This window comes from Pyrgilauda ruficollis, unplaced genomic scaffold, assembly GCF_017590135.1.
Source record: "Pyrgilauda ruficollis isolate IOZ18807 unplaced genomic scaffold, ASM1759013v1 scaffold168, whole genome shotgun sequence".
NCBI lineage: Eukaryota > Metazoa > Chordata > Aves > Passeriformes > Passeridae > Pyrgilauda > Pyrgilauda ruficollis.
The window spans coordinates 158,644-183,467 of record NW_024515653.1 but is presented as its reverse complement, the minus strand read 5'-3'; the positions used below and the strand labels follow the sequence as shown (position 1 = coordinate 183,467).

The 24,824-nt window shown below is 45.8% G+C and overlaps 1 protein-coding gene across 1 annotated transcript in view; it reads right to left on the bottom strand.

Moving 5' to 3' along the window:
- Positions 1-24,535, bottom strand: part of MYBBP1A (MYB binding protein 1a) — a 55,182-nt gene extending 30,647 nt beyond the window's left edge. Inside the window, exons 1-23 of the mRNA XM_041463606.1 lie at positions 24,323-24,535; positions 24,045-24,140; positions 23,146-23,229; positions 22,669-22,743; positions 22,140-22,247; positions 21,121-21,311; positions 20,677-20,844; positions 20,373-20,490; positions 18,772-19,061; positions 18,016-18,123; positions 17,232-17,357; positions 16,293-16,496; positions 15,586-15,691; positions 15,104-15,194; positions 13,910-14,061; positions 13,115-13,204; positions 12,367-12,492; positions 11,505-11,669; positions 10,328-10,485; positions 9,366-9,500; positions 8,044-8,149; positions 5,653-5,784; positions 4,066-4,134 (exon numbers count right to left, since the gene is read on the bottom strand). Coding sequence (XP_041319540.1) covers positions 4,066-4,134; positions 5,653-5,784; positions 8,044-8,149; positions 9,366-9,500; positions 10,328-10,485; positions 11,505-11,669; positions 12,367-12,492; positions 13,115-13,204; positions 13,910-14,061; positions 15,104-15,194; positions 15,586-15,691; positions 16,293-16,496; positions 17,232-17,357; positions 18,016-18,123; positions 18,772-19,061; positions 20,373-20,490; positions 20,677-20,844; positions 21,121-21,311; positions 22,140-22,247; positions 22,669-22,743; positions 23,146-23,229; positions 24,045-24,140; positions 24,323-24,511 — 3,087 coding nt within the window. The 5' untranslated portion in view covers positions 24,512-24,535. The remainder of the gene's footprint in view (positions 1-4,065; positions 4,135-5,652; positions 5,785-8,043; positions 8,150-9,365; positions 9,501-10,327; positions 10,486-11,504; positions 11,670-12,366; positions 12,493-13,114; positions 13,205-13,909; positions 14,062-15,103; positions 15,195-15,585; positions 15,692-16,292; positions 16,497-17,231; positions 17,358-18,015; positions 18,124-18,771; positions 19,062-20,372; positions 20,491-20,676; positions 20,845-21,120; positions 21,312-22,139; positions 22,248-22,668; positions 22,744-23,145; positions 23,230-24,044; positions 24,141-24,322) is intronic.
- Positions 24,536-24,824: the final 289 nt, after the last annotated feature.

Here is a 24,824-nt window from a genome sequence, read left to right as displayed (position 1 = left end):
TATGGGATGGCAAGGATCAACAAAAGTTTGTGAAAGGCATCCCAAATGCAACTGTAGAAAAAAACAAAATTAAAAAGCCCACAAACAAAACAAAGCAAACAAACAAACAAAAAAAACCCCGAAAACAAAACAAAACAAAAAACCAAAAAAAAAACAACCCACCAGATTTCTCAGTTCAATAAATGAGTGACAACCAAACACCATTTTTTTAAAGCCTGAAGCATTTTAACTTTCACACAGGCATGTTTGGGACTTAAACTTCCCACTTGAAGAAAGGCAGAGTTGAAAACAGGCCAGCCAATATCACTGAGCATTCAGAGCACCAGCTGCCACAGGCACAATGCATGTGAACTAGCAGAGCAGAGTCACAGGGTCCTGCAGCCAGTGTGGGCTCACAGTGGGTGAGAAGTGCAGCTGAGAAGCATAAGCTGCCTGGAACAAGGTGGTTTTGCAGATCCACTGCCACACACCTCTTGTATCTTTCTGATGTAGAGGTTTAAACAGGTAATAAATGAATTCAGGGTGGAACGACAACCCCCCTTCCCTGGTTAAAACATCCATTGCCTTTGTTTCCCCACTCACAAATAACACCAATCTCTCCATCTCTTTCCTTTTCCAGGGAAACTGCTGCATTACTGTCTCCTGCAGGCATCTGTGCCCCAGTAGTAGCATCAGAGGAGCAGAACTTGGCCACAGGTACAAGCTTCAGTCTCAGTAAGATCACTGCAAATTCACCTTTCCAGTTTAAAACTTGTTACACAGGTTGAGCTTACTGCTAAGAAAACAAACCAACCCAATCACTGTGAGCCACACTTAAAACTGAGAGCCCTGAGAGCTCTCACCCCTCCTAAAGTGTTGTTTTATCTCACAAATTACTTCAACATGGAGCTGAACAACCTCACTTTAGGCACGTAGGAACAAGGTCAGAGGAAAAGCATTGACAATGTCAGTCACTATACTATAAAAAGTTTTAAAGCTTCCTTTTCTTTTGCTAAATTCTGCATCAAGATGCAACCTTTGAACATCTCCAAAACACCCAGGCCAAAGGAAAGTAGCTCCCAGAAAGACATGTAACACCCATCCAGTAGCTACATACAGCTCTGTTTTAAAGACAGCACTGCCACTGAGGGTCTGCTGCTCTCCAGGTTTTAGAGGTGACCAGCTGAGGGACACAGGATGCACAGAAAGGCTGCAGCAGTGCAAGACCCACTTGCCTGGGTCATCAGCTATAGCCAACAGTCCACATACAATCTCTCCTTTACAATATTCTTGTACTGACTTCACAGAAGGTATAATTTCATGTTAATGAGCACTGCCTCTGATGAAATAAATCACAGCTTTCAGCCAGACACTCCTGCCCCTGAACAGACTGTCCCTCTGCTGTAAGTGAATTGACTGAAGTTAACTTTAACATGGCAAAAGGGGGAGAAAAACTATGTGTGCAAGGGCAAGGTAAGTTTTCAGCCAAATCACCCTCATGTCCCATTTTGTGACGTAAATGCACAAACACCTGGGCAGCAGGCAGGCAGGAGGTCCCCAGGACTAATGGCTGGGGCTGGAGAGGCCAGGCTGCTCCTCTCCAGTGCCAGCTGAGCAGCATCTGAATGGTTCCTGCATTTCCCACAGGATCTTCTCTGCTACCTCTGCCCAGAAACTGAGTTTGACAGACCTGCAGCAGGCACAGGAACAACAGTGCACACACAGTCCAGGTTTGCTGTTTCCTAACCAGACCCCAGGCCTTGCTGTACACAATGTTCTGCAAACCACCCCAGCCAGGCTGGCCAGGGGGGTCACTTAATGACCAAGTTTAACTTTACACTAGAGGCCCCAGCAAGAGCAGAGCTTCTTGAAGTAAGAGCTGAGCATGCAGGCCAGTGGCCACAAGTTCTTACTTAGAGGCCCTAGAAATAGGGACCAGTCTGGCTGGGAGGAGCTGTGGAACAGACCCCCTGGCTCCACAATGCTCTCACAAACCTCCAGGTACACAGGGTGAGGAGGCAGGAACAGCCCCTCACGTCTTCTTCACAAACCACTTTTCATTTTGTTCACAACTCCCTTAAAGCTCAACCTGAAGGTGCATCTCCTTCATCTCCTTCTCCCCCAGGCTGGCTGGGACAGCAGCCCTGCTGGCCCAGAGCCCCAGGGTTCATTATCAGGCCACCACAAGACACCTGCCCAGAGCCTCCACTCCCCATGCAGAGCACGGCTCTTCCCACCTGCCCTGGCCCTGGGACACCCTGCTAAAGCTACCTGCACAGCCAGGAAGTCAGAATCCCAGTGGGATCAGCTGTCCTTAGAGATGCAGCAGCCATACCCAGAACAATCACCACTAACAGTGGAGTGTTAGAACAGGAATTAAGGCTCCAGTCCCTGGGACTAAGCTAGTTTAATGATTAGAAGCCAATATTCAGGGCTAAAAGTGGAAGACCACCCCACTTGCCTCTCAGTCATCAGGGCTGGCCAAATTCAGAGTATCATGAGAGCTTTGGTGTTTTCAGGACCCTTGAGTTAGTACAGCCCTTTTGGAAGCTGAGTCCTTCCACCTCATTTTCCCAGAGGCTGCCAGGGAGAAGTTACCCCCCTGCTTTACCCACATCACTTTGCCATATATACCCACCTAGTTTGACTTCTACCCCACCCACTAGGATAACACCAAAACACATCTGCATTGAGAATCAGTGGGAAAATTTAACTGAAGACCTGACAAACTGGACATTTGATGCTGGGAAGCCAGAATTCCTGTAAAGGAAGCACTGCAGAAAAAATGTAAAGCTGCAACTCCAAACTCCACAGGCTTACCAGAGCTCGCTCTCCATGCGCCTTTGTTTGAACAGCAGTATATCCATTTCTGTACCCAGCTCCCACACACTCCACATGTTCTCCCCTACTTCTCCCACCCACAGGCAAACAGGCTCTGCAAACAAAGCTCAAGCAGCTTGGTGGAAGCCCTGGAAGAAGGAGAATGCTATTCCCTGTGGAGAGCAAAGATAATGGAAGCTCCACATAATGGAGCTGCCTGCTTGGGATGCTGCTCTGGTCTCTTGAGGATGGGATCAAGTATGTGCCTTACAATTAATTTGTTGTTTGTGTAACACATCCTTATTACCATCCACTGAAATTATTAATAGCTCCATTGACTTTTTTTTTTTTTTTTTTTTTTTTTGTCTTCTTTAAATCAAAGCTATTCCTGTTGGGTAAAACAGTCTGAACTGCAATTTACACCAACAATGTAAAGCAGCTCTGCTGTAAACACATACCTACCCCTCCACATTCCCTCCAATGATCAGAAACAATAAAACAGCTATTTATGACACAGGGAGATCAATCTAGAATGCACTTCTGCAGGGGACAGACACAGGGTACAGCTGGGGGGTGGGAAAGCTGGAGACAGTGCTATTGGCCTAGAGGGGTTTTGGTTATTAACTGTGTAGAAGGCCCCCCCAGTGCACTGAAAATCCAGACAGGCCTCATTCCCTGCTCCAGCAACACTGAGCTGTGCACTCACCCTGCAATGTTTTATTGATAAGGCTCCACTAATTTTGTTAGTCAGGCACAGGCAACCAACCATCAAAAATCAGATCTGTGGTACAGGTGGTTTTAAACTACACACAGCTGCACACAGACTTTAAAATGCAGGACAGCTAGCAAGGCACAGAACAGACTCAAGAACCTGACCTCGAGGTAGCATGAGGAGGCAGGGACCACAGCATAATCCATTAGTACTGAGAACATCTCACCAAGAAGGAGGTAATCAAGGAATAAGCAACTAGAGTCAACCCCTACCACAATCAGGCCTCAACCCTGAGAGCTGCAGGCAGTTTTTAAAGGAGATGCTACCAAAGGACTCCCATGACTGTGGATATATTGTGTGGCACTTCCACAGCTTCACACACCTGGAGCAGCAAGGCAGTATTTGCAAAAGATCTGCCCCCTGAAAGCCACTTCCAAAACTGGGGAGCCATAAATGAATATTATAAACATATTAAAAATCATCTGAGCTGCCATGTTTAAGTTACTTCCCTGATTGACTGTTATAGGGTTTTGTTTGTTTACTTTCATTCTTACCTGCTGATGTTGCCTGGTTGCTGCTGTGATAAACTCAACCAGAGTATCTACTAATGGCTTACACATGATCTGTAACAAAGAAAGACACAGTCTCCCATTAGTGGTTTGCTGACAGGTTTGTTTGTTTTTCAAGCAAAACAGTCTATATTGAACACAGCCTCCTGAGTAAGAAGAAAATTATACAAGAAAGAGAAGTGCCCAGAAATCAGCAACAGTTTATTTGAAAATTAACAGCTTTTTTCACACCAGCTCTGAGTGAAATCTTGATCACAACAAAAAGCAGCAGCAAAGCTCTTCACCTCTTTTCACCTGGAAAAATCAGGCAAGCATTTTTCACCCCCTGTACTCTGCCAAGTTAAAGTCTGCATCTGGCTGACACTTTGTGTAGTGTCAATTCACATTGTGCACAGCCCCAGTCCCAGGCAAAGAAGAACATGTTGAGCTGTAGCCAGGTGTGGGTTGGTCTCTCCTCCCAGGGAACAAATGACAGGACAAAAGGAAAGGACCTGAAGTTGCACATGGGGAGGTTTACATTAGGCATAAGGACAAATCTCTTCACTGAAAGGGTTGTCAGGCACTAGCACAGGCTTCTCAGGGAAATGGTTGAGTCACCATCCCTGGAGGTATTTAGAAAGACATGTGGATGTGGTGATTTTAAAAGATAACACTACAAGGAACAATTATATGGAGTCCAAAGGCTTTAGAAACCTGCAGATGGGATCTTAAGTTTGTTGTTCATGTGGGCAACACACAGCCCTGCTCTCCCTCCATTTCTCAAACTTAGATACAAGGCATCATGGGCTGGTGCCCTAAGAAACCTGGCAAGCAGAGGAACTCTCCTGAATGGAGTCCTCAGCCTGAAAGCATCCTGCCCTGGTTACACAAGCCTACATCTCCTCCCACCCTCACATCAGACATCAGTTCTAAAAGGTTTGGAGAAAGGGTTTCTGGCAGCTGTCTCCAGCTTGCTCTGACCTAAAAACCCCTGAAGAATTGTATGACATTCAGGCCCATGGCTGTGTCTTAAGAACTGGCTGTCCTCACAGAAGAGACCAGCCCCAGGCTTGGGTCAAGCTTGCAGGAAATACCTCAAACATTTCAGACACTTGCCCTGTCTGAATATCAGCCTTGAAGATTAGATTCCAATTAGACTTTACACTCCTCAGCCTTCTTGGAAGAAAATTGATAAACTGAGCAATGCAGTGGGAGCAGAGCTGGACAGGAGCTACATTGGTTGTTCAAACAAGGTGACCTGTTTTGCCTTTGTGCAAACCTTGCTCATCCATGTTGTCTTGAATACTGGTAAAAAATTAAAGCTTCTTAGGCTATGTTTTAAAGAGCAGCCTGCTGTTCACCTGCTTTCTGCATGCAGTATCCCAGTCCAAACCATAAATAAGATCCTGGCCTCCTGCAGTGTTGCTATAAAAACAGTCTGAGTTTAAGAGTTGGAGCAGGTGAAAACCCAAGAAAATCTGACAGAAATTTCAAAAGTCTGCAATAAAGCAGAGAAGTTTCTCTCCCTACTTTGCCCAGAATTATAACCATACTTTGGAGCCAGCAGAAGACAACACAGCCAGCAGCACTTACTGGGAAGCGTTTGAAGAGATCATGGAACATGGAGAATGTAAGGGGACTGTTCCGTTTGCTGAGGAACTGGGTCAGTGCCTGCTGGTAGATAGCAGCCACCTTCTTCACATTCAAACAGCCTGGGTTCAAAAGCTGCAGAGAAGAAAACAGAACAAAAGCATTCCCAGTGAAACACAAGAATGAATCACTAACTACGAATAAATTAATTTCCATCAGTTCTAAGAGGTTTTCCCAATAACTAGTTATGCTTGAGATATGACACAGAACCATGAATAAACAGCCAAGTGCACCCCAAATATGCTCTCCCAGGCACTGACAGCCATATGACCTTGTCACTGAAGGGCAGCACAGCTTCCTAGTAGGACTACACACACTCCATGTAGTGTGGGGGCTGTGCTCTAGGTTTGTGGCTGGCATGTCTAGTAACACCAGGCTCACAGGGCACTGCAGGCCCATCCTGCAGTAGATGGGCTGTGCACATGGTGTTTGTTCTCAGCTGAAGAGCTACTTGTATCTGTAGATTTTAGTGTATGTACATATCTGTAGCTACACACACTTAGCACCTATGTCCAGGACTCCTAGGTACTCAGCAGACAAGTCCTAGCACTGATCAGGGATCCAGCAATCCCAAAACTGCGTCCATGCTCCAATATCCCCCTCTGGTGGGGAACAAGAATCCCAGACACACAGCAACCTGCTCAGGCTACATGGATCTAAACAGGAGTCATGGAAGAGCCAAGTGTGGAGCACTGCATCCCAACGTTCCTGACTGCTCTCATACTGCCAGGGAAGTACTGCCTTTGGCAAGAGTGAAAAATTAGGGCCCAGGAGGAAAAAACTGTAATCTTCACAGCAGTGAACCTCTGCCCAAGGAATTTTTCCATGGCCACATGGAAATCTAAATCCAAGTTAACATAGTGTCCTGTTCTCAGGTCAAACTCCCACTACTACTGCAGCTGAACACAGGCTAAAGTGGAACAAGGAAGATGGGTCTTGAAATATGACCTCAGTTTTTCTAGTTGAGTGTCTCTACTTAGCACTTACTTGATACACACGTCTGCAGGGGAAATAATTGATATCTCTTTCCATGCATATATTTACTGAAAAAAAATTCTTCTATAGTTTTTCCATAAATTTGATTACTGCATCCTAGTGTCTCTAGTTCCACTTTCCTGCTTATTAAAAAGCTCCAAATTGTGCACACAAAGCACAGCTCACTGGAAACACACAACACTTCTGTCTCTGGTTCTCCACTGCAAAACTTCCTTGGCCTCAACACAATGTCAGTCAGCATCAGCAGCATGACATGAACTGAGCTGTCACTTCCCTCAAACTGGCAGCTCATGTCAGCTGCTGGCTCTGTCCCTACCTGGCCAGGACCAGAGCTCTGCTCCCATTGGAATAAGAAGCTTCCCTGTGAAACTGCACAAGGATGCTGTGAAGCATGCCTCACTCTAGCCTCAAAGTCAAGTATGTTGTTTATATTCCCCCCAGATCTCCCATTTTGTTTTTCTTTCACAAAAGGCCCAGCACTGCACAGGAGCTACTTGGATTAACACCCTCCACCTCTCCCTAAGCCCTAGAAACACTGGCTGTCTTTTCAGCCTCCAGCAATACTTCAGTGTGTGTTAATTTCCATGAGGGAGCTCTGTTTATTTTTCCACCCCACAAGATGTCAGCAAGATGAAGGCACTAATTCCTGTGATCAGTTTGAGGGGTTCAGAGGCAAGGCCAGGGTCAGCTGTGAGACTGAGACACTACTTCCTAGTTTCTAGTGGAGATGACTGGAGTGGGCTGCCCAATATAAAAGGTCACCTACTCTGAGACCTGTGAAATGCAGCAGAGACAGTAGGTGAAAGGGGATCAGACTAAGGGTCTTCTAGTAATGGACACCTGTAGCACAATCAGATGAAGTCTCCCTCCAAACAACTACCACTGAAATCAGGCCTGCTTAAAACACTCTTCACCCTTCACCTTAGCCCAGACCTCAGGGGAATAGGAGTTTACTCTCATCCACCACTGTTCTGTGTCTTCCTGCTCCTCAGCACCCACTGGAAAAAAACTCAAGAGTGACTGCCAGGAATTTAATGGAAAAACCAGCAAATGAGGGAGAACAGCACAAATACCCATGAGGCTTCTCTGGACATCAACCTGGATCCACTGAATCAGCAGCCCCTGTGGCTATGGGCAAGCAGGCAGGAAAGGGTGAAAGCCAGGAGGGTGAGGGCCAGAAAGGCACAGGGAACTTTTCAGTCTCGTGGAGATCAGGTAGACAGGTGCCTGCAAGCAGCAGGCCCAGTGACAATGAACAAGGAAGGGTCACTCAGCAGAACCCAAGGTAATGCAGCTTTACTGGCAAAACACATCCTCAGGAGCAGCCTTGTGTCTTACCTGACACACCTGCTTTGCTCTGCTGTCACTCTGTTTCTCGGGCTCAGGGGGAGGAGCAGTTGATGATGTGTTTCCTTTCAACACTTTGAGCAGGTACAATGAGGCACTATAAAAGAAAAGGGGAGAACACAGCAGTTACCACAGTGCCACAGTGAAGCTACCTAAGGGCAGAGGCCAAGTGGCACAGACAGCTTACTTTGTAGCAAAGATGGTTACAGAATTTGAGAGGGTCCCTTCTCTCAGTCTAACCCACTCTGACCTGACCTAAAGACAAAGAAATCTTAGGAAGCTGAATCATTTCATTATGTGTCATCACAGTCAGATATCCCCACTGTCAGCCTGGTTTCCTCAAGCTCATGCTTTTGACTGGCACTGCTGGAGGAGTTCTGCACCTTGCCCAGGATTTCTGAGCCTGCACAGCTCAGCCAGGACTGCAGCACAGCCTCTCAGCCTCAGCTGCCATGTGCCGGAGAACTCAGGCTGGAGAACTCTCCACTGGGAGAGCATGCAGACCTCTGTGGAAAATGCAGTATTTACTGAGCACTGCTCCACTGAGGACTGCCACTGCTGGGAAGCTGTCAGGGAACCTTGCAGCATACACAGCCAGCCCCATGTTGCCAGAAGTACCACGGTTCCTGCACAGCCATGGGGGAAATGTGCTGCAGAGCCAACAATGTCCAACAGCACTGGGTTGACCAGGCAACATGGCACCCACTGCACACACAGATGAGCTGAAATATCCCAGATTGAGTATGAAAGTCCTCCTGAAAGTGGCTGCATGTCACTAGACAGCCTGCTGGTAAATGGCACTCCTATTTACACCACAGAACAGCAAGATCACTCATCTTTCTAACAAATACATATCTGGGTATCCTAACTTTGCTGTATTCTACAGCAAAGGAGAAAATACTGGTAGGTACAGTCAGGACTAGATGGCAATTGCCTTCATTATGCTATCATGGAGACAGTAAACACTGCATTTAAAGAACAACCATCACAGGTTGATTAGGAATTACACTCATCCCCCACTGAAGCACACACACTGCATTACTCCCAGAGGAAGCCTCAAAGCACTTCCCACCAGCAGCAGCAACGCTATCCCAGACCATTTCTGTATCACAGAAGCTATAAAAGACAATCACCAAAAAACAGACATGTTTGAAAATGCTTCAGACTGCCAGGACTGACTAGTCCTTATGTAAGACACAGATGCTGGCACCAAACCTTCTGCAAGGCTCTTGCTTCCCAGACCCCTTAACACACAACATCACACCTGCTCAGACCTCACAGCATCAGCAGAGAAGCTCCTTGTGAACACTCACCTGAAGTAATAGAGAGCCACTGCAGAGTCGCTGTGCTTGCAGGCTTTCTTGACCAGTCTCTGCACTAAAGCATGCACATCTTCCTGCAGGGAGGCCACTCTCTTGCAGTACTGCTTGTTGCGGCACAGAGAGTTCCTGCACAGCATTGAAACAAATGCAAAGCTGTTACCTACAGACAGAGCCCAGGGGAGGATGGCCAGGAACACTGAGCACTTCATCAGGGTGAGAGCAAAACCAGAACACAGCGAGTGGTGACAAACAATGCCAGCTGTGGACAGCACATGGCTGTGGCAAGAAGGGTGAGGACTCTGAACACTTTTCACCTTCAAGCACAAATTCAGGCATCAGAGCTGACTTTCCTTCAGAGCTCCCACAAAGGGCACTAACTACCTCAAACCTTGTTACTTCACAACTGCTTCTCAACTGGGAAGAGGGAGCAGCACTGAAAATTGTCAGGATGGTCAAGAAGTGGTGCACAAAGGATACATGTGACACAGCATGCATTTTATCTGTCTAGCTGGTATCATCCCTCACTTCTGGCCCTGAACAGAGAATTTGCACTCTGCCTGCCTCAGAAATAACTTGTTGAGAGTTTGTTCCAGCCACAGCAGCAACTCTGTAAGCCTTGGGAGTTGTTGCATGGTCTGACTCAGAGGTCAGAGGCCCATGGAGGTATTCAGTGACATGGCTCCATACCTGCAGTACCTGTATTTGTTCTTGGGGCTTCCACCTGCAAACAGGTTTGACACTCCAAGTCCTTTAGCACAGAAAATCCAGATCCTAATTCCTTTCCTGCAGGTTATGACTCTGTGTATGTGTGTGGTGCTGTTAATCTAACCTACACAATCTCTAAGCATAGCAATTGCCTTTAGCCTTAGAAAGACCAGCTCCGGTGTTCAACCAACACCGCAGCTGTTTATCAAAAGCCACTGTCTATTACCTGGAGGTCTAAGGACACTTACTTGAAGATACTAGCTGTTTTCTGGAGGAAATCCACCTCCTGCTTGTCAGAGTCTGAGCTCATGCACTGTTCAATCAATAGAAGCAGGGGCTCAATGATATCAAACACCAAGGGGTTCTCTGCTTGCTTGACCAGGAACACATCAATCAGATCCAACACCTGCAAACACAGTTATCCATGTGAGGAGTACAGCAGACAGGGAAGCAAGATGGATTTACACAGAGAACCTACCAGTAGGCTATGGAGCAGCTGGAGGGGGCTGAAGAAAATTATTTACAGCTGAGGTCTGTACACACTCTGGTATCATTTCTAATGTTAAGGCACGGGAAACTGAAAATTAAAATTTGAAACTGAAGATTGAGAGTTGTCTGTTAGTTCCAACTCTATTTCGTGCAGTGACACCATTTAGAAAGAACAGTTACAAGAATCAGTATCACCTGGCCAGACCTGCAGTCACTCTAACCTGGCACAGGTCCCTGTTAGCACCACTGACTGACAGCTCTCACCCCTGCAAGCTCCCTTGAATTACAGACAGTGCACCAGCATAAAATCAGCCTTTTTATAGAACAGCATCAGAAGGGAAATGCAGCAGAGCCACTGGCTCACTTCACTATTCAGCCTTGGCTAACTGACTCCTGACTCCCATTTCTGTCTGGGAGCAGCTGGAGCTGTCCCTGGACGCTGGAACATCCCAGAAGATCCATGCTGACACCAGGCGGCCTGACCTCAGCATTACAGTCACAACCAACCAGAGGGTTTAGCAAAACTCCCAATTTTACTGGCAAAAAAAGCTCATGTTGCAAAATGATCCGAGGCACTTAATGCATTAAGGAACATCAAGCTTGTCCAGTTTAAAAACAAACTGACAGGCATGTTTGGGTAGCTGCAGGAAAAGATCTTATCAGTTTAAGCATTTCAGATCAGCAAGTGAAAACCATGGTGCACGTTTTGACAGCACAATCCTGGTTTTCAAACAGGCCTGTGAATCCCCAGCCACTGACCCCAAAAGTGCTGTGCCAGGTGCTGTACAAAGCCAGAACAATCCAGTCCCAGCTTCCAGGAGCTCATGACACATGTGAATGTCCAAGCTGTTTAGTGTTAGGTAGCTCACAGCATGCATAGGCTTCAAGTGACATGCTACTAAGCCAGAGGTCTTCACACAAACACTTCTCTCCCACCTTAGCCTTGAAATCCCTCCGCAGGATCTTCTCTTTCCGTATTCTGTCTTTCTCATCTTTCTTCGCCTGGATCCGTTTCTGCTGCTCAGCAAAAAGGGCTGAGATGTTCTTGTCAAGAGCCATCATAGCATCATCATCCAGCTCTTCATCACTCTTATCTCCTTCCTTTTGTTTTCAGGAGAGAAAACCCAACACATCAACTCATATACTTCAGAAGGACAGCGGGGAGGGAACCAGAGCCAAGACCAGACTCAAGCAGGGGTGTAGCTAACCCAGAACAATACTGCAGGGAGGGAACACAGATGCTCAGACCCATGAGAAATCTCACTTATATTTCCCATCAGGTAATCTGGCTGCACAGCACTAACATGTAGAGAGGATCAGGAGAGGAAAGAGGCTGAGGTTTTGACCTGACTCCCTCTGTGCTGTTCCTCCTTCAGTAAAGAGGAATATGTTTCTATGCCTGCAACCTTTACTGGGATCATTAAACCAAACTCCGTCACTGCTATATTAAGTCTCTAGAGTGGCCTTGAGGGAACACTCCTCCACACAGGCCAGCCAACACAAGTAACACTATCTCAGTGCTTTAGTTCTCATCAATCTCATTTATTACAGGCAGGAGCAGAAGCTGTGTCAGGCTAGACTGAACAAGCTGAAGTGCTCGAGACATATGAACAATAAATAAAAGGACAAGTGACTTATTCCCACAGCTCACCTAAGACCATGAGCTGTTTCAAGCGCCATACAAAGATGGATGCAAGGGCCGAGACTGCATGAGCTCAGGCAGGATGAGGGTCACTAGATCATCTCTCACCATCCCAGCCTCCTGGTATCTGTATCAAGGTAGGCAGTGAAAACATACCAAAGCATTCCCTCCTTGGAGAACTTTCATCAGCTGACTGCGAAAATTATCATCAACTTCTTCACTCTCCTCATCTTCACTGTCAGTGTTGTCTTCATCCGAGGAGTCTTCGCTTCCTTCTTCATCCTAAGGAAGGAAAGTTCATCTCCTGAGCCCACCACACAAGCCCAACTCAATTCTCAGAAATCAAACCTCAACCCTCCCCTACTGCCTTCCTTCTAAGCCCTCAGATCCAAATACAGATCTCTCAGATAATGGGGTACCAGGTCTCCACAAGAGCTGAAAGTGGAATATAATAAAGACTTCTCTTTCATATTAAATAAGGATCAAAGAGAAGCTTCCAAGGAACAGCTCCCATCTGACCCTCCTCTCTGTAACGCCTCGTGACTTGAATCTCCACAGTCCTTAAAAACGTGAGATCTGGAATCCAGCTGGCTGTGCATCACAGCCATGATTCCATCTTGGCTGCAAAAAGGAGAGGCCTGTGCTCCTTTCAGGATGCAGCTATTTCTCCTCAGAAAGGCAGCCACCTCTATTCAACCAGCCACACCTACAACCACAGGCCAAGAGACTCAAGCATGCACTTCCAACAAGCCATTTGTGTGTTGAACCTTTAAAAGAAACCTTAATAGAGCAACAGCCATTTTCCTCAAGTAGAGAAATTATGTTTATCTATTAACCCAGCTCAGGAGAGCCATTAAATATTGAGGATATGAGGAGTGTTTGTCACTGGCAATGGCACAATTACCGTGTCCTGTGCAGATTTGGTCTTTTTGTTCGATTCTTCCATCACAACGACTGCACTTTCTTCATTTTGCTCTTGGTTAGGGTCAAAAACCTATTAAAAAAAAAAAAAAAAGGACTTGCATTTTTTCATTGTTTTGTTTTTCATCATTTCTTGTGTACAACAGACAGAAATTTCAGCACAGTAAACCAGCTGAATAATGGAATTTTAAGCAAGGGCATTAACTTTCTGCTTGTTAACATGCCAAGTTTTTTCTGTAAATAACAAAAAAGGTGGAGAAAACTGAAGAGGCTGGTGGCATCACACAGCTTGGTTTGTTACAAATGAAGTATTAGGTTCATCACAAAGTACCTGACAGCCCATCTTTGCAATCTATATATTATTTTCTCAGTAGGCATCACCTTTCTTAGTGGTATGACCAATTCAGATTTTTAGTGTCACTTATTTTTAGCACCTCTATGAAGAAAGAACCTTTCTAGAAAAAATGTTACCATTTATACTTACATATAAAATCTACCAGTTATATAAACTGACCCAGGAATTTCTTCAGCCTAAAACTATCAAATAATACAGCTTGAAGTTAGCAGATCTCAGGCTCCTGTAAAAACAACCAAACTCCTCCCCCACAAGAATAAAAAATAGCCTAAACTACAGCTCAAATTCAGTAACACACATCATCGGACAGCTCCTAAATCAAGTGGACTTTAAATTAAACCCAAAATCGAGACATGCTTGTACATACATCTGTTAGGCACAAAACAGGCAAACAGTACAAGGCCCTACTAGTGCCTCACTTACATCCAGGATCAGCTGCAAGCCCCTCTTGGTCAGGTTAGGGCATATCCATACAAACACACTCTTGGAAATCCGACGTAAGAGGAGGCTGGGCTGGGCAAGGAGGGAGAGAAGGATTTCCACCATCACCTCAACCCATCCTGGCTCCGAGTCGTCTGCACAGGAACAAACAAACAATGACAGGAAGAGGCATTGGTATATCAGTAAGAAACTACAGAAAAATTCACCAAGGAATAAAAATTGTCCTTCTAGCTGACTCTTAAAAGTACCACTCAGTAACACAGACCAGAAGGCTGGGAGGAAGAAACCACAGGGAGAAACATGCTTGAAATGGTCTTTTGACCACTGCAAAGGCTCACCAGGTAACAAAAGCCACTATTTATTAAATCTTTACTTACATTAGCAGTTCTGCAAGTTGTCTGACACCTACTTGGCCACATTAAAGCAATTAACAGCTGGTCAGCAAAGTATATATTTTATATTTTATAGTGTTTCCAGTGAAATCAGAAGTCACAGCAGCCCATAAAAAGTGATGGCATTTGAAATTTGTCATTTAGTCCAGAAGTTTGGGAATCCTGCTCTACAACCAACCAAACCACCAAAGAATTACAGCTTTTATTTTCACAGTGCCCTCAAATTGACTTACACAGATTTCAGGAGAACAAGACCACAGTTAGAGAGGAAATCAGAAGATCAAGCCAAGTTTTTTTCTGACCAAGTCCCAGCCTAGAGGGTCCACAGGCCCCAAACAAGGATCAGCCTCCATCTCCAAACATGCTGTGTATACACAGAGGACACATTTAGCTTGCTCAGAACTCAAGCTGAGAAGGAAACATGTTTCATGCCTGCTGGGTGTTCAAGCCCACAGCTCTGCCAGGCAGACACCACCAGCCACTGGCCTGCACAGAGCAATCACTCAAGGAGAACGAACTCCCTTGGAGTGCTCACCCAAACAAGGGCAGCTGTGGAGCTCAGCTCTCCTTTCCAAGGCACACAGGAACACAACCCACTGACAGGGCAGACAGAGAGCTGGAGCAGAAGACTTAGAATGGTACGGAAAGAGAATGAAGAAGGGATTCTCCTGGGGTTAAGTACATCAAGCCAGAACCAGTGCTTCACTAATACAGAACTGCCATCTTCTGTCTTTGACAGACCACTAACAATCCCACTCCCTTTCCTTCTGTAGGAAGGACTCACCAGTCTTCTTCTTCTTCTTGGCTTCTTTGCTGAATGCCCTCTCTGTGCAGTTCAGAAGGTCACTCAGAACATCCACTGTTTCAGACTGATTCTGTTTGATCACAGACAGGGAACAGGCTCAGAACTCCCCACTACCAACAACAACAGAAGGAATATGCCCCAAATCTAAGGAACACTCTAAACAGGTACAAATATTACAATTACCTACCACAACTCTTTTGCAGAAAAAAAACCTCAAGTTTTTGCTGTTCAAGTCAGCAGCAAATCAAGGGCAGAACTAATGGTCAGGCCAAGCTTTGCCCACTACGTGTCTACAGACAGCATAAGAATCACAGCTTATTAGCTGCCAGTTGCCCATTTTCAGAAGCCAGAGGTTCTGAAAGGCTAGATCTCTGAACACAGAGAAACTCCCCATCTGCGTGTTCAGAAAGCCCAGCTATCAGCCTATTTTATACTACAGAAATATTCCTCAGAGATGTTACCTTGAAAAGATGAATGGCCACTGAAAGCAGAAGTTGTTGGAAAGCACCAATTTTGGCACTGTCTGATTTGTTTTCCTTCTGCAGATTCTTCACAGACTGAAGTGTTCTGAAGAAAGAAACCTCTCTGAGTTTTTCACAATTACAACAGCAAAAGACTGAAAATGTGACCTTTGTGTACTTAACATTTCACCTATTGGCACTGGATACTCTTTTAGTAGACAATCTTAACCCAGTAATAGTATCTGACTGAATGTGGGTTATAAAAATATATACATTCCTAATAACCACAGCCAAGGCTAGACCTTTATGGGGAATCAAACTCAGAAAAGAGTCATTGAGGAGTTTGTACTGGCATTATTAGGAGAAAAGATGAGCAGACTGTTACAATCATGTTTGGGAGAAGGACGAAGAAGAAAAATAGAAAAGGACACGGGTATCACATAGTTAACACATAGAAGGAAGAGGAAGAAAGGAATGGGGTGAGAAGAAACAGAAAGATACTCTGAAACCCAGCCATGGGTGCAGGATACTCAAAGGCAAGAAAAAGAACTGCCACTGCCTGTGAAATGGCTGTGCTACACAACCAGAACACCAGGAGGCAAAGAGAACACAACAGCTCTTTTACTCTCCTAAAGAGAAACCAAGACCAGGGCTTTCCTCCCTTTCTTACTTCACCAACCCAGCACCCAGTTTCCCAAGCATCTCACCTCTCCCAGATATCCCTCTGTTCCTTGGTGAAAGGTTTCACAGCTTTGACATGCTCACTGGAGAGCAGCTTGTTGGCATACTCAACGAGGAGAAAGATCCACAGCTTCCCATCTGCAGTCACACCATGGATGTGCTTCTCTCTCAAGGCTGCAGCCTTTGCTGTATCCCCCAAAACAGGCAGGGTGTTTAATGTCTGAAGTAACCTGCAAAGAAACAGCACCATGTTACTGTCAGAGGAACCAAATGGCCTGCTCCTACTTACCAAAATAATACCCACCAGCAAAGCACTCTCATGCTAGAGCTCTGGTCACCCACTGCAGCCAGACTGACAGTGCCCAGCTTTCAACCCACACATGTAGCCAAGATAGTAGTGTAGAGCTCATTATCTTGGTGGTTCCAAGCCACGTGGTACTCTCAAGGACACTATTAATCTCAGTTTTTTCTCACTCTGTGTCCCACCATGTGCTCTACTTTTCTTCCACTGAGGTTTGGCAATCATCTAAAAACATCTAATACCAACTCTATCTTCCTTAGCACAGGGAGGGCTGTGGAGTCACCAGCATCTCGCACACAGAGTGGCCAGAAAGGCAACAGCCACCAGCACCCAGCACCTCCCTCTTGGGTCCTTTCCCTTCCAGCTTGCAACAGAGACAATGGAAATACTATGGGAAAAAGCAGTATGAGCTCAACTCCACACCTGCCACATCATCTCACATATACTCATCATCTCATATACACTCATTTGTCATGGACAAAGCATGATCTTTGAAAAATCCATCTCCATAAAAAAAGCCATTTCCTAGTGCTGGAGTCAAAGAAATGCTCCTACCATTAGCAGCCTACCATTCCAAACTTCTTGCCCCACCATTCACAAGGTGATCTTATTCTCAGGGAAAAAGAGAAATTTCCAAGCTTAAAGCATGCAATCAAATCCATACCCAAAGAAGTAGTTTTCTGTCTCCGTATGATCCCGTTCATTTAGGGGCTCTGATGGAAGGACACTAGCCTCAGCTATCTGGGAATTCTTCTTCTTAGCAACAAAGAAAGCATGGAAGAAGCAAAACCTAGAATAGACAGAAATAGGAACAAAATGAAAACCCAGATTGGTCATAACAAAGCAAAATCAGCCCATCCATGCAAACCAAACAGCTCCACATTCAAGGAAGTCCAAGCACTGAAAAAAGCACTGTTTACAATGAGACTCTTTTCTCGAGTACACAGGGTAAAGAAGAGAAAAAGATGCTCAGGACTTCACAAAAGTGAAACACCAACATTTAAGACCACAAAACACAATACTAAGACTGTCAGATGTGGGTCACACTCTCCAAGACACTTTAAGCGACAGAAGAATACTTATTAAGACCTGATGCTAAAAATAGTACCTTCAAGCAGTTTAGGCAAGCAGGAATGGAAAATTTATTGAAAATAAATTTCAATAAATAAATTTACTGAAAATAAAATAAATGAAAAGAATTTTTTTATTGAAAAAAAATTGAAAAGAAATCACAAATTATGTGATTTTAAGTGCCAACTACTTATGACACAGGTTAGTCTGATTATGCAGAAGGTATTTTAAAAACAAAACCTAGTCTCCTAAATAATTTGTTATGGAGCATTTCCACTACTGGATTTGCCTAGTGTCATGGGGACAGCTTATCTGGAATACTGCTGCTGAGCTAGAGAGGATTATCCCAAGCACATGTGTCTTTACATCAGTCTCACCTGGCAATGTCCATCACAAGGCTCTCCTCTTTTCTGGTGGCACTTTCAGTGATGTTAACCAGCCGGTGCATGATCCATCTTCTCAAACGAGCAATCTTCTGTTGTGCTCTTTAATAAGAAGGAGGGCACAATCAGCAGTTTGAACACTAACCCAACATAAATACACTGCACAATCCACTGCATCAAGAAGTGACTTTCAGATATTTAGAGGCTTTACACTAAAACTGGCAAAGTTATGTAGTAACAAAGCAATAGGTAAGAAAGAAGAGATATAATCTTCTCAAGTTTGCTTTTCACTATGCAAAAGGCAACCTATTTACCCCACAGAGAGTCTGCAGATGAGCAAAAAGCACTTCCAAGAATTGCAGCAGTCAGCAGAGTGAGGTTTACAGGTGCCAGGTTAACACTTAACCTGGCCTGAATGTCAGCATGTCTAACACAGAGGTAAAAGAGAGCCACAATTCCTACGCAGACCTGAGAAGCTGTAGTGAAAGAGGAAACCAGGAGACATATTCTCCAAAGCAATTGTCAGGACTAGAAAAAGAAGAGAAAAGGCTCTTTTGGTGATGCAGTCTGCTTTGGGCAGGCTGGATGGTCCTCAATATGCTTGCACAATTTGCAGAATTGAATTTCATTCCAGTGAAAGAGTCAGATTCTGGGGCTAAACTTTCTGAGACAGAGGAAATAAACAATTGTCAACTCATGGCAAGGGAACCAGCAAATGTTGAGAGGAAGGTGCCATATCCACGTACTCACATGTCTGCGTTCTGCCGGTTCTGTTTCTGCCGGTTACTTGAGAAGTCTAAACAACAGTCCAAGTCTGGCCTGAGGAACATGTCTTTGAGCCAGCAGATGTATTTTTGCAAGGTCACTGCCTGCAGGTGTCTGACTACCCTGGAAGCACTCAACAACACCGGCCTCCCTTGATTGGTAAGGGTAGAGAAGCCCATCATCACAGCCAGTTGCCTCTCTGGGTCATCGCAGCCACTCAGAAATGTATCTATATATCCCTCCATTTCTGCAGTAAACTTAAATCTCTGGGGAGACTGAAAAACATGGTCAAAGAAGCAGGTCAGGAACTTCACACTCAGACTGAATGGCTCTGTAAATAAAAATCATAGAATCAGAGAATGGCCTAGATTGGAAGGGACCTCTCAAGTGAATCATATTCATTTACTCCCTTGTTGATTAAAAAAGTGGAATCAGGAAGATAACTGCCAGTAAATAACAGACTCCAGCTTTGTCTAGCTCCATCTTCAACAATCACCAGAATCCCATAAGGAACTACAAGGTAACAGCATTTACTTCTCAAAACAACCTATGTCAAGAAACAAAACAAACACCAAAACCCAAATCAAATTCAAACAAAGATCTTTTCATCATTATTCTCTCATCATCAACAATATTAGGAGCTTCTTCCATTTAGTCTCGTTGTTTTCAGGGGATTTGTACATTTCAGATAGGAACAAAAAAAAGTTTGAAGCACATGGAAGATCACAGCCTAATTTACTGTTCAACAAGCACAAAAAGTAAGAAATAGGAAAACTACTAAGCCAGTGGATAAATCCTGGAGAAAGCTGGTCCATTTAGGGAGGCACCATGGTATGCAGTAGTTGCAGAGCAAACCCACACACCTATGGCTGCTCTGATAAAAGAACAGAAGGATCACACAGTCCTATCTCTCCCAAGAGACAACAACTATTTCTGGGTGCATGTGAGGAGGTTTTGGATTGTGTTACCACAAAAAGCTAAGCTAAAAGCTAGTTCTATCAGTATTCCCCTTTTACTTTTCCTCTCTTTACTGCAGCCTTGTGTTGTTTGCTGGCTTCCCAATAGGGAAAGAGGAAGAGGAGCTCCAAAATCCAATTCCAAATCATTTTTGTGCTAAAACCTCAGATGTTTATTGAAACAAGCACTAACAAACAAAAGCACGAGTTGTCCCTTTTTGCCTTTGCCTTCCAATGTTCATGCGACACCCAGCACAATGATAAACAAAAAGGAGCTTCTGGACACACAAAAGCAAAGGGACTGTCAAAGGACAACACATGACACTGTCAATTTGCTGAGGGCTGCCCTTCCTCTGCTTCCCCCCTCATTAGAGCTTTCCTGGCAGCAGCCATGAAAACAGGTGAGACAGAGCTGAACAGCTTCCATACCCTTAAAATAGGCAATGACAATCAAATATAGGCTACACTCAGTCCACTGCAACCAGTGGTCATACAATAACCTTGCTTTTAGTAAGAGTTCAATGTCTAAAATTACATAAACTTTTTTTATACAAGATTATTTGAAACTAGAAGTGGGGCAGAGACTTCTTTGTGCTCAAGACATGGCCTTTAGCTTGTTCAAAGACCTACCTGAGTTGCTACCACGTGTTCTCCATAGTGCAGCATCACCTTCCCTTTGAGAACCACCTGCAGCTGCTCCAGGGACAGCAAGGGGAGAGCACTGCCCAGCAACCGGTAGCACATGTAACTGAGTGGGAACAAAGAACATTCCCTCAGGCTAAAGCACAGCACTAAATCCACACACAGGGCCGAGACAGAGAGGAAGTGCTGGGGCAGGGTACAGGAGCATGCAGGGAGATGGAAGGCAAAACCTCTGAGTCAAGAAACAGAAGGATAACATGGGAAACCACCAAAAGTGTATGTTAAAACAAACCTCACAGGTCCTGATTTCTCCTTCAATAGCCCATTCTCCACAACTTCATTCCAGAACAGTTCAAAGGCACCTTCCTTCAGTGCAACTTGTAGCAAATCAAACACTACACTGGGCAATTTCTTGTCTTCCTTCTCAGACTTGGCAGCACTTTTCAGAAGCTCTACAAGTCTAGAATAAGAAATAAAATAATGGAAGAGATCTGACCTGAAAGGGAATTATTGAAGGCCAAATTCATCCTGCTGAAAGACACAAAACTGCAGGCTGTGCCCCCTGGGAGAAATGACACAACTATAACTTGGGAACTTGCATAACAATTAACACCTAACCCTTAGCAGCACCTGCAGTGGCAAATACAAGCAGGAATCAGAACCACAGCCACATTTCTCCCACTACTAGCCCAGAGGAAAATAATGTTCATTTAAACCTCCTTATTTAAGAACTTACCTGGAAACATTTTCCTCATTTACAACAGTAGGTGAGCCAAACAGCTTCTTCAGCTTTTTAGGTTTCAGAACACCAGGGAATTTCTGCATTCCCACAAGCAAAAGGTGCAGGTTCTCTGGAGATGTGAAGGCTGAAGAGAGGTCACCTTGCAAGATGTCAAACAGGACCTCCTCAAACACAGTTTCAGGTACCTAGACAGGAATGAGGGTGAGAGCATATAAGAAATATCTCAGGGCATTTTACTAACTTGCAGTGAAGTAAGCACATTAAAGTATCTGCATTGGAGGACATTTTACTAAAAGCTTGCAGTGTTCTGGAAACTCTAGAAATAGTCTTTGGTGACACAATGAAAAATAAATAATGGATGTGTCCATGACTGCCAGACAGTCCCAGGTGCTTAACCATGGGGAGCAGGACACTATGCTGCCATCAGACAGCAATTCTGGTCAACTGGTCAACTGACTCCAGCTGCAATTGTTCTCTTGCTGTCTGGCTGCTCTGCCTGTACAGCCAGGCAACCCAGGGACAAGGAAACTCTTTATTTAACAGTGCTAGTCTTCACATCTACAAATAATATCCACTTAAAAAAAAAGGAAATAAACTCTTTTTTTTACTACATACTCAGAGCTCTTTACTCCTTGTCCCTACATAATTTCATTCCCAACACCCCAAAATCCAACTTTAGGCCCAGGTTTGCTGCATAAAAAAGGTTTTTTGTTCAGAGTTTTCAGCATACATCTCTCCAAAGGTGCACATGGTCCAATACATAATCCAAGCAAATGGGAAACAACAGGCTGTGGGATTGTCCACAATGAAGTCAAACCAAGCCAAACCAGAGCACCCTTCCCAGAACACAAGCACCTGCCCACAGGCAATATAGGGACAGCTCCCACTGTTCACACTCACTCTTCCACACCCCCTATAACTTCCGGCTATGAACTAAGGAAAATCTAACCCCAAAGCCAAGCCTTCTCTTCCTCCCACCCCACAGGCCCCAAGCCCACACGCTGTGCCTGTACCTCAGAGGTGATGTCAATGAGGGTTTTGCGTGGCAGATCTCTGAGGTGTGTTTGGTGATTTGTCAGCTGCTGGAGAAGCTGGATGCTCTCCAGCAGAGCCTTCCGGTCCTACAAAGGAAAGATAAGCCAAAACCAGAGGATATATATCAGAAATCAAGCTGAAGGCTCAGGTAGTAATCCACTCTTTAGATGTTTATGGCTACTTGTAATAAGAAACACGCAATTGTTTCTTGATTGGTCACTCAGCTTTTTCCAAAATCATGTTTTCCAGCAGGATATGACAACAGATCCCTTCATTCCAGGAGAGGTAAGAGCCTCCTGTACTATTCAACACAGTTCCTACATTCTCCTCAGGAACAGACATTAAAAAGGCACAAAGAGTCCATGGATGGCACAACAGAAACAAACTGAACTTGATGCTTCAAGTGCCACTGCATCGATTACCCAGCGACCCAGCCTTTCTCTGTCAATCCTCTTTCCACAGCAGAAGCCCCAGCAGCAGAACTGACACACCTGACAGCAGCGTTACCTTCACAAGCCGCCCAGACTGGAACAGAGCCATCACTCCAAAAAAGTTCCCAAAAGCAGCATTTCTCACAAGTTTCTGAAAGGGAAAAAAAAAAAAAAACAAACAAAAAGAAGAAAATAGGTAAAAATCTACTTTCCTGAGAGGCTATAGTTCATATACAGCTACACAATCTGTGAAGAAAGATGGCAGGAAAATCCAGCCTTGAACACCGCACCATGGGAAGAGAACATACTGAAAAGCAAGCCCCTACACAATGGTTAAGAACTGTCCTAGAGTACCTCTTCATCACACTGACAACTCTCACCTAAAACAGGGCCAGATGACAACGTCATCAACTTCCAATTTCTAGAAATATTTGTTATTTCATTTTAGTCACTTGCTTTAACGTGAACCCCAAAGCTACACTATACACCAAGACTTCAAAGAATAGAGAACAATTAAAGTAGCAGTTGGCAAGTTGCCATGAACTTAACTTACTTTTTTCACTTTTTCCAGATTGTGTTTTTCTTTTATCTGTTCCAAAATGTTGCACAGCGGAATTTCCTCAAAAGCCTGCAAAACCTGAGGAGAGAGATGAGTAGCTGTTTGCAGATCTTCCATTTCATGACATTACCTTGGGTTAAGCTAAAATAGAGCCAAAGAGTTGTTCAGCACAGCAGCAGATGTGCTGCTTTACCAGGCCAGAATAAAGACAACCAGATCAGTAAAGATGTATAGAACAGGAAGTAGGCTGGAATAGCTGGGGTTGTGATGCTTGGAGAAGGTTCCAGGGAGGGATCAGAGCTTCTTCCAGTGCCTAGAGAGTCTCCAAGAGAGCTGCAGAGGGACTCTGGAGTCCCAGAGCGCCAGGACAAGGAGGAACGACTTCACATTGACAGAAGGTCAATTTAGGTTAGATATTAGGAAGAAATCATTCCCTATCAGGGCAGTGAGGCTCTGGCACAGGTTGCCCAGAGAAGCTGTGGCTGCCCCATCCCTGGAAATGTTCAAGGCAAGGCTGGATGGGACTTGGAGCAACCTGGTTTAGAGGAAGGGCAGATATCCCACATCACCCAACCAAGACCAAGCGCAAGACAGTTTTAAGAAGCAGTAATAGTACTAAACAGAGAATAATTGAAAACTTGGTCAAAATTTGTAAATCAAGGATGGTCCTTCAAGCAGGACTGAATTCTGTAGTATGAATGTGATATTGATACAGTGTGTAACTTTATAAGTTTCTAAAGCAGAGTAGCACCATTTAAAACTACGGTTATTGTGGGAGCCTTCCCTCCCATGAGCACAGAAGGGAGTCCTCTAGACTTGCACAGACAGCAAAAGTGACCCCAAGCATGGACAGAGGCTGCCGAGGGTTCTGATCCGCGCTGGGAAACACTGACCTGCGCCAAGGCCAAGCTGAAGCCAGGGCGGGCGGCCTCGCGGGTGGCTCCCAGTCCCTCCACCAGCCGCTTCAGGGTGTACTTGAGTTCATCATCCTGCAAGAGAGACCGAGCTGGGAGGTGTCCGGGCTGCTCCGGGCGCGGCCCGGCCGCCAGACCCCCGCGCCCGGCCCGTGCCCGGCCCAGCGCTGCCGCGTTCCCAAGCGGGAGCGGAGCGATGAGCCGTGCGATGAACCACTGCCCGCCCGCACCCACCGCCCCTCCGGCCCCCGCCTCACCTTCTTGCCCTCCCGCAGGTGCCGCAGGAGGCTCTCAGTGGCCGCCAGCCGCACCTCCTGCTCCGGCTTAGCGATGTCCCAGAAGAAGTCGAGGAAGGCGCGGCCCTGCCGCAGCACCCCGCGGGGGTCGGTCACGGCCGCGCCGCCGCCCCGCGGCTCCATCTGCTGCATCTGCTCCATCCCCGCCATGCCGCCACCGCCGCCGCACGTGGGGCCGCCCGCCCGCTCCGCCTCTTCCGGGGCAGCGCGGCGCCGCGGGACGGGCTCGGCCGCTGTGTGAGCCGCTCTCCTCCGTCCCCCCGGTACTTCAGTCCCGCTCCCGTTATGGCTGTGCCTCAGCTGCTCCCGGCCCTTCAGCCCCGCTCTCCTCAGCACCTCCCGGCCCTTCAGCCCCGCTCCCCTCGGCGCCTCCCGGCCCTTCAGCCCCGCTCTCCTCGGCGCCCCATGGCCCTTCAGTCCCGCTCCCCTCAGCACCTCCCGGCCCTTCAGCTCCGCTCTCCTC